At 39.5% G+C, this 13,575-nt stretch overlaps 1 protein-coding gene across 5 annotated transcripts in view; it reads left to right on the forward strand.

Moving 5' to 3' along the window:
• Window positions 1-6,184: 6,184 nt before the first annotated feature.
• LOC121874157 (alpha-mannosidase 2C1-like) overlaps window positions 6,185-13,575 on the forward strand; it is a 42,651-nt gene continuing 35,260 nt past the window's right edge. Inside the window, exons 1-3 of one of the 5 annotated variants that reach the window (XM_042378133.1) lie at window positions 6,185-6,303; window positions 11,387-11,531; window positions 12,088-12,224. In XM_042378133.1, coding sequence (XP_042234067.1) covers window positions 11,393-11,531; window positions 12,088-12,224 — 276 coding nt within the window. In that variant the 5' untranslated portion in view covers window positions 6,185-6,303; window positions 11,387-11,392. Of the gene's footprint in view, window positions 6,304-6,396; window positions 6,507-6,540; window positions 6,692-6,718; window positions 6,831-8,642; window positions 9,488-11,386; window positions 11,532-12,087; window positions 12,225-13,575 lie in introns of those variants that run through there. The other 4 variants (XM_042378131.1, XM_042378129.1, XM_042378132.1 and 1 more) reach the window with 4 other exon arrangements.

Here is a 13,575-nt window from a genome sequence, read left to right on the forward strand (position 1 = left end):
TGGGGTTTTACGTTCGCTGTTTGTGGATTACCTCGAGTTTGTGGCGCCATTAGGGCTGCTAGGATCTACGCTGTGATTATTAGCAGTTAAGTGCAGGTATGTTGATAAAACAGTTGTGTTGTTTTACTGTAGGGTTCAGGGAGTGGGAGACAGTGGTGTATGCAGTGTGTCTAGGAATTGTGAACGCTATGGCTCGAACGGTAACATTTTAGTTTCGGCCATCCGGGAAATCTTATAAATTCTTATGAATTTAACTGTTGGAATCAGTGATTTAGACAATTCTCTGACAATTTTCTTCAAACGGGGGGGGACTCCGCCCCCCCTGCATATGTAAGTCGTTTGCGAGGGAAACGCCATAGAAGAAATGTATCTTAGTATTGTCTAAACTACTGATTTCAACAGTTAAATTCATAGGAATTCGTAAGATTCCCGAATGGCCGAAACTTAAATATTACAGCTCGGACAGATAATACTACTATTAAGATGGCTATTAACCAAAGCTATCATGTGGATATATAAATCAAATTCTAGTATTGATAACGGTTCATTGTTGTTGCACGGCTGGGTACCTGTCCACCTGTAGTAGAACCTTGATTTTATATGAATTTATGTAGTAAAAATTATACAATAATACATCCATATACGGATATTTACCGAAGACAACACAAAGTATTAGCAATGCATATTTCCAGTGTGATAATCGTCAACGTAACTGAAGGTGATCGGGCTGGTTCTTTCATGTTAAGAAGCATTGTTCGTAGAAGTTTATGTCGGGTTAGATGAAAGGTATCGTCGCCACGGCCTACTTGCTGCTGTTGTCATGGTAAATTATGGAATGGGATCATTACGAACAATTCCAATTTAATTTAGGCCATAAGTGTTTGCACTTGATAGTGTAGAAATCACTGTAGATAATCCGAGCGTTACTTGGGTCGTGGTAGTACAGCGTAACGCGCGTAGCTCACCAATATATTAAGGGTTCGAATCCTGTTTGGCCCAGACATAAGTGAGGAGGGTGTTATCCAGTGAGACCCAACTAAACATTACAAGTTCCTCCTGTACTAACATTGGATAGGCCAACCGCCCGAACTGCTAGTAAGCTGATAATTAGTGTGAATGGTAAACAAAAGTACTGAGCCTTTGGGTACGCCAAAGCACACACTGCACGTGTTTTGTTTTTTTATCATCTGAGGAGACGTACATTATTTTACAATTAAAAAACGGTTTAAGCAATTCAGCAGTTCTAAATAAGATTGTAGGGAAATACATATTGAAATATATATATATATTTACCCGTCACAGCATAATGTTTGATGGATCTTTTCTACCCCATCTCTCTCTACTTATCCCTCTCCTCTATCTCTCCCCACTCCCCTCTCCCCCCTCGGGTTCACCCGTGTTTCCCTCTTCCCTGATTACACTCCCTGCTTCTGAAGTTTGAAGAATCTTGATTAAATTTTGATTATTTTTCGTGGGTGAAAAATCTCTCGTGGTGTTTGTGCCAATTAAAGGTCAAATGAATCCCAACCTGACCTGGTCTACTTTAACCTAACTTGACCTAACCTGACCTACTCTGACCTAACATGACTTCCTCTAACCTGACCGACTCTAACCTAACCTACTCTAACCTAACCTGACCTACTCTAACCTGATGATGACGTCACAGCAATTGGTGATGACGTCACAGCCGTTGCTGATGACGTCTCAGCAGTTGATGATGTCACAGCGGTTGGTGTGGACATCACACCAGTTGATGATGTCACAGCCGTTGGCGATATCAGTGTGTCGTGGTAATACAATTCGTGGGATATCAGAGGTGTTGTTTTTGGTCTTTACCGTGTGTACTTTAGGGAGGGGAGAGGGGTAGTCTGAATGTGTATCTTATAATACGTGAATTTGTCCAGGACAAGCAAGGTGTCTGTCCGGCAGTTGTAAAATACCTGTTCTCCATTCAAACATAACCCAGGAAAATCAACCAAAGTTATCTTAACATAATTAAATCCTATTTGCATTAGGATTAGTTACTTCATATTGATTTCAATAAGTGTATTGACGTTCGGGTGTTGAATGACAGGACGTTCCTTTGTTACATGACTTTTTTAACGAGTCTTCCCTCAATGTTTGTTATTTTGATTGAATAGACGTGAAAAATATCTTTATATATATTATTAATTGACGAAGACCATTAGTTCAATGTTAAAATAATGGACTGGATGCAAATTAAAACTCGTCTTTTGTTCCTCCTGGGGAAGAGAGAGGATTGTCAGGCGCACAGTGACAGACGCTCCTCCCTCTACAGGTAATACACACCTCCAGGCAACGCAACTCACTCATTGCAAAGCTGCTTAGATAAACACTGGCGAATTTATGTAAGAATGAACACGAAGGCAAACTGCTCATATCATGAACAAGATAACCAAGAACATTAGGGTGGTGTCCTAGCCTAGCAGGCCACCATTTTTCGGTCACTACTAGCTATGGCGGTCAGTTTGTAAACAAGATCAGAGCAAGTTACAGTAGATGGTATATGTCAAATAAACGCGTCTGAAGGTAGTTAAAAGACAAGAGGTGGGTCTCCTCTACAGTCTATTCATATCGCCGTATTTATGTCGTGGTATAGCGGCATGTACAATATACACCACAAGGTGCGTTAGTATGAAGCCTGGTAGGAAGTATCGCTATATTGCAGCCTTTTATCCTCTTCGCCACTGATCGGCTTGTTAGCCGCTTGGGCGATCGGTCACGTCTCTTTTCATTTATATTCTTCACCAAAAGATCGGCTCGCTAGCCGCCCGGGCGATCGGTCACGTCTCTCACGCACTGTTGGCAAATACTGGGCATGCACCTGCTCCTGAATGTACCTGAACTCGCTCCAGTGTTGGTCAAGTCTTGTCTTGAAAGAGCTCACACTCGGTGCCGTCACAACACTCTCTGGTAGATTGTTCCAAGAGTTTACAACCCTCACTCCGAAAAAGTTTGCCCTCACGGTTTTCTGGACTTGCGGCTTCTTCAATCTTGAGCTGTGACCCCTTGTGGGGCGAGCGTCCGCCAGCTCCAAGTAAGGACACTCAACTGAGTAGTGCCCCCTGAGATGCTTATAAACCTCAACTAGGTCCCCCCTTGCCCGTCTGTAGTATAAGCTAGGCAAGTTCAGGCGCTCCAATCTCTCAGGGTAGCTGAGGTGCCGAAGTGCAGGCACCAGTTTGGTGGCCCTCCTTTGAACATTTTCAACCAACTGACAGTCCCTAGCATATCTCGGGGACCAGATGGGGTGACAGTACTCCAGATGGGGAAGCACTTCACTCCTGAAGATCGTCACGAGGGACGGACCGTCTAGATATCTGAACGACCTTCTTATAAGACCCAATAATTTATTTGCCTGATTTACCTTCTTCTCACAATGGCCCGAGAACTTCAGCTCATTGTCAACATACACACCTAGGTCCTTCTCACACACAGTCTCAACTAGTACATTTTCTTCATCCCGTTGGGACATATGGTACGCCTCCTTACCGTTGGTACGCCCCAGGTGCATCCTCTTACACTTCGTGACATTGAATCTCAGCAGCCATTCCTTCGACCATTCCTGGAGCCCACAGAGGTCCTTCTGCAGCTCTTCACAGTCCGCTTGGTTCTTAATTTCCCGAAATAACTTGCCATCATCGGCAAACATTTGTATGGAGGAGTGTACAACGTCAGGCATATCATTTATGAAACAAACAAACAACAGCGGGCCCAATACACTACCCTGCGGTACCCCACTTGTTACAGGTACAGATGACGATTTCGTGCCATTAATCACCACACATTGCTTGCGGTCATGTAGAAAGTCTTCTATCCACGCTAGGACATTTCCCCGAATTCCGTACCCTTCCAGTTTGATTTTCAGCCTTTCGTGGGGTACACTGTCGAAAGCCTTGGCAAAATCTAGGTAAATATTGTCGATATTACCACCCCGTTCTAGAATATGTGTCCAAATATCCAATACCTTGAGCAATTGTGTCAAGCAAGAGCGCCCCGGCATAAAACCGTGTTGGCAATCTTTTACAAGGTTGTTTCGTAGTAGATGTTCCATCGCTGCATCTCTGATAATACTCTCAAGTACTTTACATATTATGCTGGTCAGGCTCACCGGTCTATAGTTGTTCGTGGAGTGACTATCGCCCTTCTTGAAGATAGGACTCACATAAGCCACTTTCCATTCACTAGGGACCATTTGTTCATCCAGGCATTTACAAAACAGAATCTTCAGGGGCTCTGCAAGCTCGTTGCACAGCTCTCTTAGCACTCTAGGATGCACCATGTCAGGTCCAGGACTCTTATGGACCTTTAGCCTGGACAGTTTATTTCTAATACCCTCTTCTGTGAACACAATGTGGGTCAGTGCTTATTGTTTCAGTGTCATTGATCCACAAGCAGTTTATTGTGTTGTTGGGTCTTTATACTTGATGAAACATTACTACAATAGTAAATTTGACTTTACTCAACGTTTTAACATGGAATTAACCCGCGAGTTGGTGCAGTGCTTTTCCTGTTATGTAAAAGGGACCCAAGGTTTTATTGACTCGCTAGCAAAAAAAAATATTGTAGTACTTGCTTCCATCACAACAACAGTGAAATTTTCCTCTGCGTGTTAAGATACAGGCAATTCATGATACAGTATTAAAAATAATTATGAATTATTTTTGTAGAACCAGTAAATTAAATAAGAAATTGGAGTGTGGCAACAAGTACAGTACATTGTGGGGTTCGGGTTGTTTGTTCGGACTCAGGATGGGATGGAGAAAGGAAACTCACAATGTGCTCTCTGTATACATGTTGTATTGGATGTACAATGCAGCTTGGTGCTGGGAAGTGGCAGCGTGGTTACAAGCGTGATGTAGAGAGAGCTGGTTGGTGAGGGTGCTCAGAGGAGCACAGCTTGTGGGTCGCCATGCTCGCCGGCGGGAGCGAGGGCCGCCGGGCAGCGGCGGAGGTGGTGTTGCTTGCTGGATTGGTGTAGGTAGAAAAGAGAGAGGTCACCACGAGGTCAGGTCTTAAATAGCGGGGGTAGGCGTGGCTTAGTAGTTGACCCCCGCTCCGTGGGCGGCACTGGTTGACCTAGACCACGAGACACACTGAGGAATTCGCGTGGTCGGCTACTCAGCGACAAACAGCGTTTGTAGGGGAGAAATCCACTACAACATCACTGGTGTGCCTAGCAACACAACCAACGGAAACCAAGCCGTTTCTTCGGGCAGGTTCGAGGCTTCACAAGCTCGAATATGAATTGAATATTACTCGACCAATTTGTGCCACAACTAGTAACTTAATATTCGTTTTACGTTGTATCCTCTTCGCCACTGATCGGCTTGTTAGCCGCTTGGGCGATCGGTCACGTCTCTCACGCACTGTTGGCAAATACTGGGCATGCACCTGCTCCTGAATGTACCTGAACTCGCTCCAGTGTTGGTCAAGTCTTGTCTTGAAAGAGCTCACACTTGGTGCCGTCACAACACTCTCTGGTAGATTGTTCCAAGAGTTTACAACTCTCACTCCGAAAAAGTTTGCCCTCACAGTTTTCTGGACTTGCGGCTTCTTCAATCTTGAGCTGTGACCCCTTGTGGGGCGAGCGTCCGCCAGCTCCAAGTAAGGACACTCAACTGAGTAGTGCCCCCTGAGATGTTTATACACCTCAACTAGGTCCCCCCTTGCCCGTCTGTAGTATAAGCTAGGCAAGTTCAGGCGCTCCAATCTCTCAGGGTAGCTGAGGTGCCGAAGTGCAGGCACCAGTCTGGTCACCTATGTACACCCATGATTTGCTGTGTCAACCTAACAGAACTGAAACAGCTTTCACTTTTGAGAGAAAACTAATACAATCAGAAATGGATGTCTATGCTAGGCTTCCCTGTTTATGTCGTTCAAAATTTTTTACCCATTCAAATACTTTGGCTAGTGAATAACAGAACAAATTACTAACAAAGCATCCTTTGTATGAATCGTAATCAACAATATTTATATATTTTTTTAATCTTTCAGACAAATCGTCAAGGGAAAAAGGTATATTATGGTTCAAACTGGTTCAGAATGCTCGGAACAGCTTCAAGGAAGGGTGACTTTGTGAGCCGGGCTGGGGAGACCGGTTGCTGACTCGCTGTGCACACTGCACCGTTGTTGTCACTTGGTAACAAAGGGAGGTGGAGTACAGGCATCCCAGGGCCAAGTTGATCATCCGATTACTCGTCCCTATTGCGTTGATACTCCGTGACAGTGTTCTTCATCGCTTAAGAAGACCCCAAATTATATTTTTGTAAATTAAATTTGGTAAGTATTTATTTCTATTTAGTGAAATTCTATAGTTAAATTTTATACCCGATATTTTACTCGTTCGTCTGAGTGCGTTAGATTACCGCCGCACGATATCAGTGCATGAGTGAAGACCTTATCTGTCTACAGAAGTTGTCCTGCACTCGACACCTTGGGCACCTAGACATTTTAGAACGCTTGTATTACAAGTGCAGAATACTGTAAGAGCAAACTTTTTTGGAGTCAAAATTGTGTGAACTCTTGGAATAATCTGCCAGATAATGTTGGGACGGCACTGGCACAAGTTCAGATACAGTCTGGATCCTGTTATGCCCGAGCCATGCCTACAGTCGAGACGTCTTGTCGAAAAGAATTAAAGACTGAAATACGTGACCAGCATCAAGTGGTTAGCAAGCATTATACAATACTGTTGCTTTCACTCTGTGGCGGTTAAGATCATTACGTGTTTTAAATAGTGATGTGAAACTTTCATTGAGACGTGACCGATCGCCCAAGCGACTAACGAGCCATCAGTGGTGAAGAGGGTAAAGTAAAGTGTTCAGACACAGTCAACAGAAGTAATGGATATAACGAAAGGTTTAGGAATAACAAGACCTTACAACCGGGTTTAAGATAAGTGTTTTGCATAGCTGTAGTGGCTTGTACGAATAACATGTGTGGAATGATCTATCATTTTCTTTTAATTTAAGATGCTCTTAGTCTTTGTTAAAAAATATAGTAATTTCTGAGAAGTTGACTTCAGGGTTTTATTATAGTTTTGGTCATGTCGCAAATTTTAGGTTTTAATTAGTATTGGAATCGACAGTTTATATAATTCTAAGACACTTTTCGGTAAATTTGCATTGCCACACCGTTCACTTTTAGCAAATAAAAAATTTATTTTTCTAGTGCATTTGTGTGTGTTTAGACCGAATACGACCTTCATTTTAAGCGGAAATTAGCCGGGGTGTTTTTGCGATTTTTTTTTTCGTTTGATGTTTTCCGAGAAAAAAAACGTGGCTAAGCAACTAAAAAATACACAAAAAACACTAGAAAAACAAAAACCCAACCTGACCTAACTTAACTGACTCTCACCATATGATGGAATCACCTATTTCTTACCTTATTGGCCTGGTTCTTGTTCGTCGTTGCATTCTGGGATTCTTACCCAACTCCACATATGTTGGTCTTTGCGACATTTACATTCCGTCTTGCTCTTAGTACACTTTACTGAAGTTGGAAGAACACCATGCGATCGAAAAAATGCTATAGTTTCTACGTTTTTTTTTCCTAAAACTCGCAATCAGCTCCATATACTTTAGGTGACATCCATCGCAGACTTCCATGGTTGGAACTGAACTTGAACTTCAAAATATGAGAGATCCAAAATAAAACTCGATTTTCATTGGGCCAAATATACTCTGAATTAGCAAAAACGCTTTTGATTGGCCGCGTGACGTGTACGGATACGCATGCGCGTCATGATTTATGAAGGAGACGCGAGAGACACGCAGTGTTGGGTGAGAGGCAGACGATAATGGCGGGAAATAATGGAAGAAAATAGAATTTTAGGGGGAAAAGCTATCTCCGTTATTATACATTTCCGCCGGTAATGTAATAGATGAAAATTATCTTATAATTAGACGTCTTATTCGAATATGATAATACATTAGTGGTAGGAATGAACGGTGTGTAAACGCAATAATACCCACTTTTCTTCTATAGCATTTCCGTCAGAAACTTACATTTTTCAAGTATTTTAGCCAATAAAATTTCCAACTATTACTTGTTCAAAGTGGGCAGGGCTTTGAAGTAGAGGGAAAATGTAGGGTAAAATGCTGAAAAAACACTTCACAAACCCTTTGAAAACCTTATCTAACATTTCCTAACTTGTATCTTTTTTAAGAATCACTAAGAGTTTATGGATCCCTCCACATCTGAACACCAAAAAACAACACCAACATACTAAAAACTGAATACAACACTCGCCCACTAAACACCAAAAACACGAATAAGATAAACTTTAGAATTTTAGAATTTTTAAAGGTTCGGAAACGTTTGGTCAGGTTTTGGTAAAATTGCAGATTACAGCAACCAAAGGATTTGATAATTTTTTTTTACCTAACCTAACTTAACCTAATGTAATATAAGAAAATGATCATAGAAAAATAGTTCTATTGATTGAATGTAGTGAATTTCCGGAATTCTGTGGTTGCTGTTTACTGCAATATTACCCAGGTTTTCAAGAGTTTGTTTAGTGTTTTTTTCCTTCCTATACTTCAAAGCCCTGCCCTTTTTAAATAAGTAATATTGTTGGTATTCTTTTTTTTTTATTAAAATACTCGAAAAAAGTGAATTTCCGACGGAAACTCTTTTTTAGAAGAAAAGTGTCTTAGAATTGTCGGATCTAAAAGGGATCCAAATATTTCACTGATATATATATTAATATGTAATATTTATGTATATATGTAAGTTGTAAAGTTTTGAATAAAAGGAAAAAATATATATTTTAAAAAATTTGGACTGCGTTAAATTTTGTAACTGCAAATATTTTTTTAATATCAACCCCTCTCTCCTCAAAATGATCAATGAACGTTTTAACAATATCGTTGAATCTCCCTAATCCGGTACTCTATTGTCTGGCACCTCCCGTCGTCCGGCAAAATTTTAGTTTGCCGGACGGTCTCTAGTACCCACTGGCGTTAGTATCCATGGTTCGGCATACCCTTTGTTTACATCTGATCCTCGTGGAGTATGGTATGTTCCTCGGTATTTCAAGTATCTCTGTAATATTTCACTTGTTATTTACCCTTAATATGCCTCCTAAGCGACCAGCAGGTGATACTGGTGCAGGAAATGCTTCCAAATGCCGCAAACATGTATCTGATCGATACAACAGAAGGTGGAACTGTTGAAGAAACTGGACTGTGGCGTATCGGTCCGTGCGTTATGTGATGTGTACAATGTTGGATCATCTAGAGTGTGTGGTGTCAAGAAGCAAAAAACTTCAAATCCTTATAAGTTTTATAGTGAATCTGTCACTAAAAAGTACAGTATGTGGATATGCGTAAAACACTGATGGAAGGGAAAAACAGTTTTTAATTTTTCCTTATTTGTTCTTTATTTTCTTTACTTTATTATTTCATTAACTGTACAGATATTTTGTCTTTTTTACAGGTGAACATCACCAATTTATGTGCAGGTACAGATACCGTAACTATTTTGTCATTTTAATTGCAGAATGAGAAGTTATTGTTTATCTATTTTTGTTTATTACAATTACACTGTACTGTATTATGTTACTGTAGTTGAAATACATTACCTGTACAGGTATTTCATTTTCATATTTCTTTCTTTATCCTTTTGCATACATATTTACTGACATCATTTACATTAAAACTGTGTGACAACAATAATACTATGTATTTTACAAAGACCACCTGTGGTTCGGAAAATTCAATAGTCCTGCAGCATAGCTGCTCGTGTACCTCTGTGTCACTGTACCTGGCGACAATAGCCAAACGTGGTATGTCATTTACATCAACACTCTCATTAACAGCAATACTGAACACAATTGCATTTGTTAATGCAACAGTTTGCTGTTCTCTTATATTTGCAGCCATGTCTGATATGCGCCTCTCTAAAGTCCTGGCTGCAGCAGGCATTTCTTTTATCCTTGAGATGATTGTGTGTTTGTTTGATAAATCACTAAATAAAACTTGAGAGCTGTTGAGAAAGACCTCCTTTATATTATCCCCTTAAATAAATGGTTTTCCATGTTTAGCAAAACACAGAGAATCTTTGTAGCTGGCCTCAGTTGCATGATCTTTGTTTGCACTCAGATTCTTCATAACTCTGCTTTGTTTTTCATAGCAGGATACTGCCTTCTTAATTGCTTCAGCCTTGTCTGCATGGTCCTTAAATGTCTTCTCATGCTTCGGTTCATAATGTCTCTTCACACTTGATGTCTGGCATACAACATTCTCACAACACAGAGCACACACAGCTCGACCATTCTTTAGAATAAATCCAAAGTCTTTTGTCCAAGAGGGTTGAAATGATCGAACGTCTAATTTGGCTTTCTTGGCAGCTGCCATTGTGGCTACTTAATTACGAGTAACTTCTGTTACCGCGACTGAAAGTACACTGACTGTGCCTGACGGTCTGAGTAACTCCCGCAAAAAAAAAAATTCGGTAGATTGAATACTAATAGAAAAATTATTGTGTAACTTCAATAAAAGTAATGTAAATGCATATTCAAAATAAAAAAACCATATCATTATACTCCAATTTCTTAGATATAGAAAATACAGTACCCAAGAAAAAGATCATAAGCCGAGCTACCTATTTTGTGTAGGCTAAAGCTGAGCTGATGTCTCAGTTTGTTTATTTGAAATGGCACTATTATTTTTTTATATTGTAATATGTTTTTAAAATCACTTGGTGTGCCATGGTTAACCCTCTCACATGCCAACTTTGGCACACGTGCCAGGGGTTGCCGACCCCTGATGTATAGTGAGATATTAGAGCCCCCTCCCAAATATTTGTACTTTTATTTCTTTTAAAAAATGTCGTTAAATTTGACTTTCATACAACCATGAAGCCTTCAGAATTTTATATTTTCAATCAATAGTTTAAGCAATTCTAAGACACTTTTCTTGTCTGACTTTTCCCTCACAAATGACCTAAAAATAACTTAACCTAATCTCTTAATTATGGATCCCCCAGCATATAAAAATAATTTGGGAGGGAAACGTCATACTGTATTGTACTGTATCTTCAGAAAGATCCTTGGAAACCGAAGTCACCTTCTGTCATTAAAATCACCTGGAAAAATCACTCGGTTAATTAAAAAAAAAATATGAATGCAACCCCTTTTGTAAAACTGACTCCTCTCTCCAATACAATGCCACATGGAGCAAGACAGAGGAATCCAAAGTGTTGTAGCTTATAGCATGTATATATCAATTACTTGTACGGAATGGGATTATAGTGTTTTTTAATTTTTTACCATATAGTTTAACCTACTTTTGAGTTTCTATGATACTACCTACCTTTCTTTTGACTATTTAAATATAACAAATTCCCTAATGTGTTTCAGAAAATCATGGATGAGGATGTGAAAGCCAGTATGCACAAGAACCGGCGCACCACCCTGGAGCGTATAGAAAAGTACATCTCAGACAAGCAGTTCCGGGATGTCAACTTGCGTGGAAAGCTCTATCCATTTTCAAAGGAAATTGATTGTAAGTATACAGTACTGTATATCAGTTCAGATATTTTAACATATAATACTGTACACAATATAAAATGTGGAAACCCGGTCCTCAAAATCTTTGTAAACCTGTGCTTGGGGAGGTATTACTGTACTGTAGATGGTCTATAATGTTGAAGTAATAATACAATAATTAATGTATTCACCTTTTAGAGTACCTTACATACATACATAATTTTCTCTTTTTTGTATTGTTTTAAAGTTTTGCTTTATATGAAAGGTGTTTCAAGTACATTATTAAGGTAAAACAGGAAAAAGTATAAGAAGATGGAGTTTGCTGTACTGTATGTGATTGATACTGTATTGGTAAACAAGAACTAATTTGATGAATGTGCCAAATAATTTAGGGTCTCAGAATTAAAAAAAAGGAAGAGAATTAACGGATTTATTTTGTAGAAAGTGTTGACCTTAGTTAATTTACTGATAATTAAATTTAAAGTAAATTTAATTGAGTGTGCAGAATGAAGACCTCAAACTTGTGTATCTAGATCTCAATTGGTAGGGTTCTTATACACTTGATTTTTCAGGTTTGTCTCACTGGTGTGTCCCAGGTGGTGAGGCTGCATGGGAACAGTGGCCCTTCAAACAGGTAATCACTCAGGACTTCAAACCTACATCAGTTGGAAAAGCCTTTGGACCACTGTGGAGTACTCATTGGTTTAGGGTATGTATATATGTCTTTTGAAAATGCTTTTGGAGTTCATTTCAGGTGTTTGACTTGCTGGCAAATACTTGATTACAGTTTTAGATGCTCTTTAATATAATCAACATGATTAAACTGGTAATAAATTTCTTGGTACACGTACCAGACCATTTATTCAGATTTCCCTGAAAACTGGGTGTTTTTGAACCTGGTTAGTTTTGAAACTGGCAAGTTTGGCTGGCCACTTTGTTTTGCTTTTGGTAGTGCCACAGTAGGACGCGCCTCAATTTTAAACAGCAGACATCTACCTGTATGTGTCCTTGTCTCTTTCTACTTTTTGTGGTTATTATCATTATCACTGGTGTTTATTCTGTGTGGGAGGTGAAAGTATGTGTGGAATTAGTGAGTGGTTTGTCAACAGTGCATCTGGCGACTTTGGTAGTTAGGCCTGTTTCAGTTTAAACGCTGTAAGTTTACTTTATCCTCTTCACCACTGATTGTCAAGTTGATTTAGTTAAATTTAAGCCAAGCTTAAAAGAACTATTTTCTCATTGCTCCTGCCTTGTGCCACCAGCCTAATAGTGTAATGTTACGGCTTGCTCACAACACAGTAGCCACACATCTTTGAGTCAGCTGGGTGGCAGGCTTAGTGTCGTCCAGAGGATGTTTGAAAGCAGAAGGAACTATTATATTTTATGATGTGCTTTGTATCATTTTCATATACTACTGTAATCTATTATGTATATTTTTTTAAGTTATGCAAAGTACAAAATAAGAAGGATTTGAACCTATTACAATTTATTCCATGTTAAATCTACCTGACAATGAAGTTTCTGAGAACTGCATGGATTTTTTAATACTCCACCACCACCATCCCCCCCCACCAGCACACACCAGGTTTGGGAGCAGAAATCCACCAAATCCAGCAAACCAGTTCACCTCAGGTCCTAAGCTTGCCAGTTAAATGGTCTGGTACCTGTATTTCAACCTTCTCAGTACTGTACAGTAGTGTTTTATATTTTAGAGACTGTAAAATACTGTACTGTAGAACATCTCTACTTGGAAAACTTATTAATTTGTGTTGATTTTGTATATGAGCCAAACTGTGTTAAGAGTGCTGAAAATTGCTGTAGTTTATAATTTCCACTAAAATTCAATAAGAAATGTAAAATTAGGAAACATGTAAAAATAATTAACAAAGGCAACAGCAAAGAAAAGAAATTTATGTTTTTTTGGATGAAAACTAGTTTTTGATCTAGGACTACATGACATTTTTAAGAAAAAAAATTTTGTTTGGTTGGTGTGACACTCCATGCAGGCAGTGTTTTCATTCATTTAAGTCCCATTAGACTCATCTTGAATATAAAAATCT

The sequence above is a fragment of the Homarus americanus genome, unplaced genomic scaffold, assembly GCF_018991925.1.
Source record: "Homarus americanus isolate GMGI-L3 unplaced genomic scaffold, GMGI_Hamer_2.0 scaffold49667, whole genome shotgun sequence".
NCBI classification, from domain to species: domain Eukaryota; kingdom Metazoa; phylum Arthropoda; class Malacostraca; order Decapoda; family Nephropidae; genus Homarus; species Homarus americanus.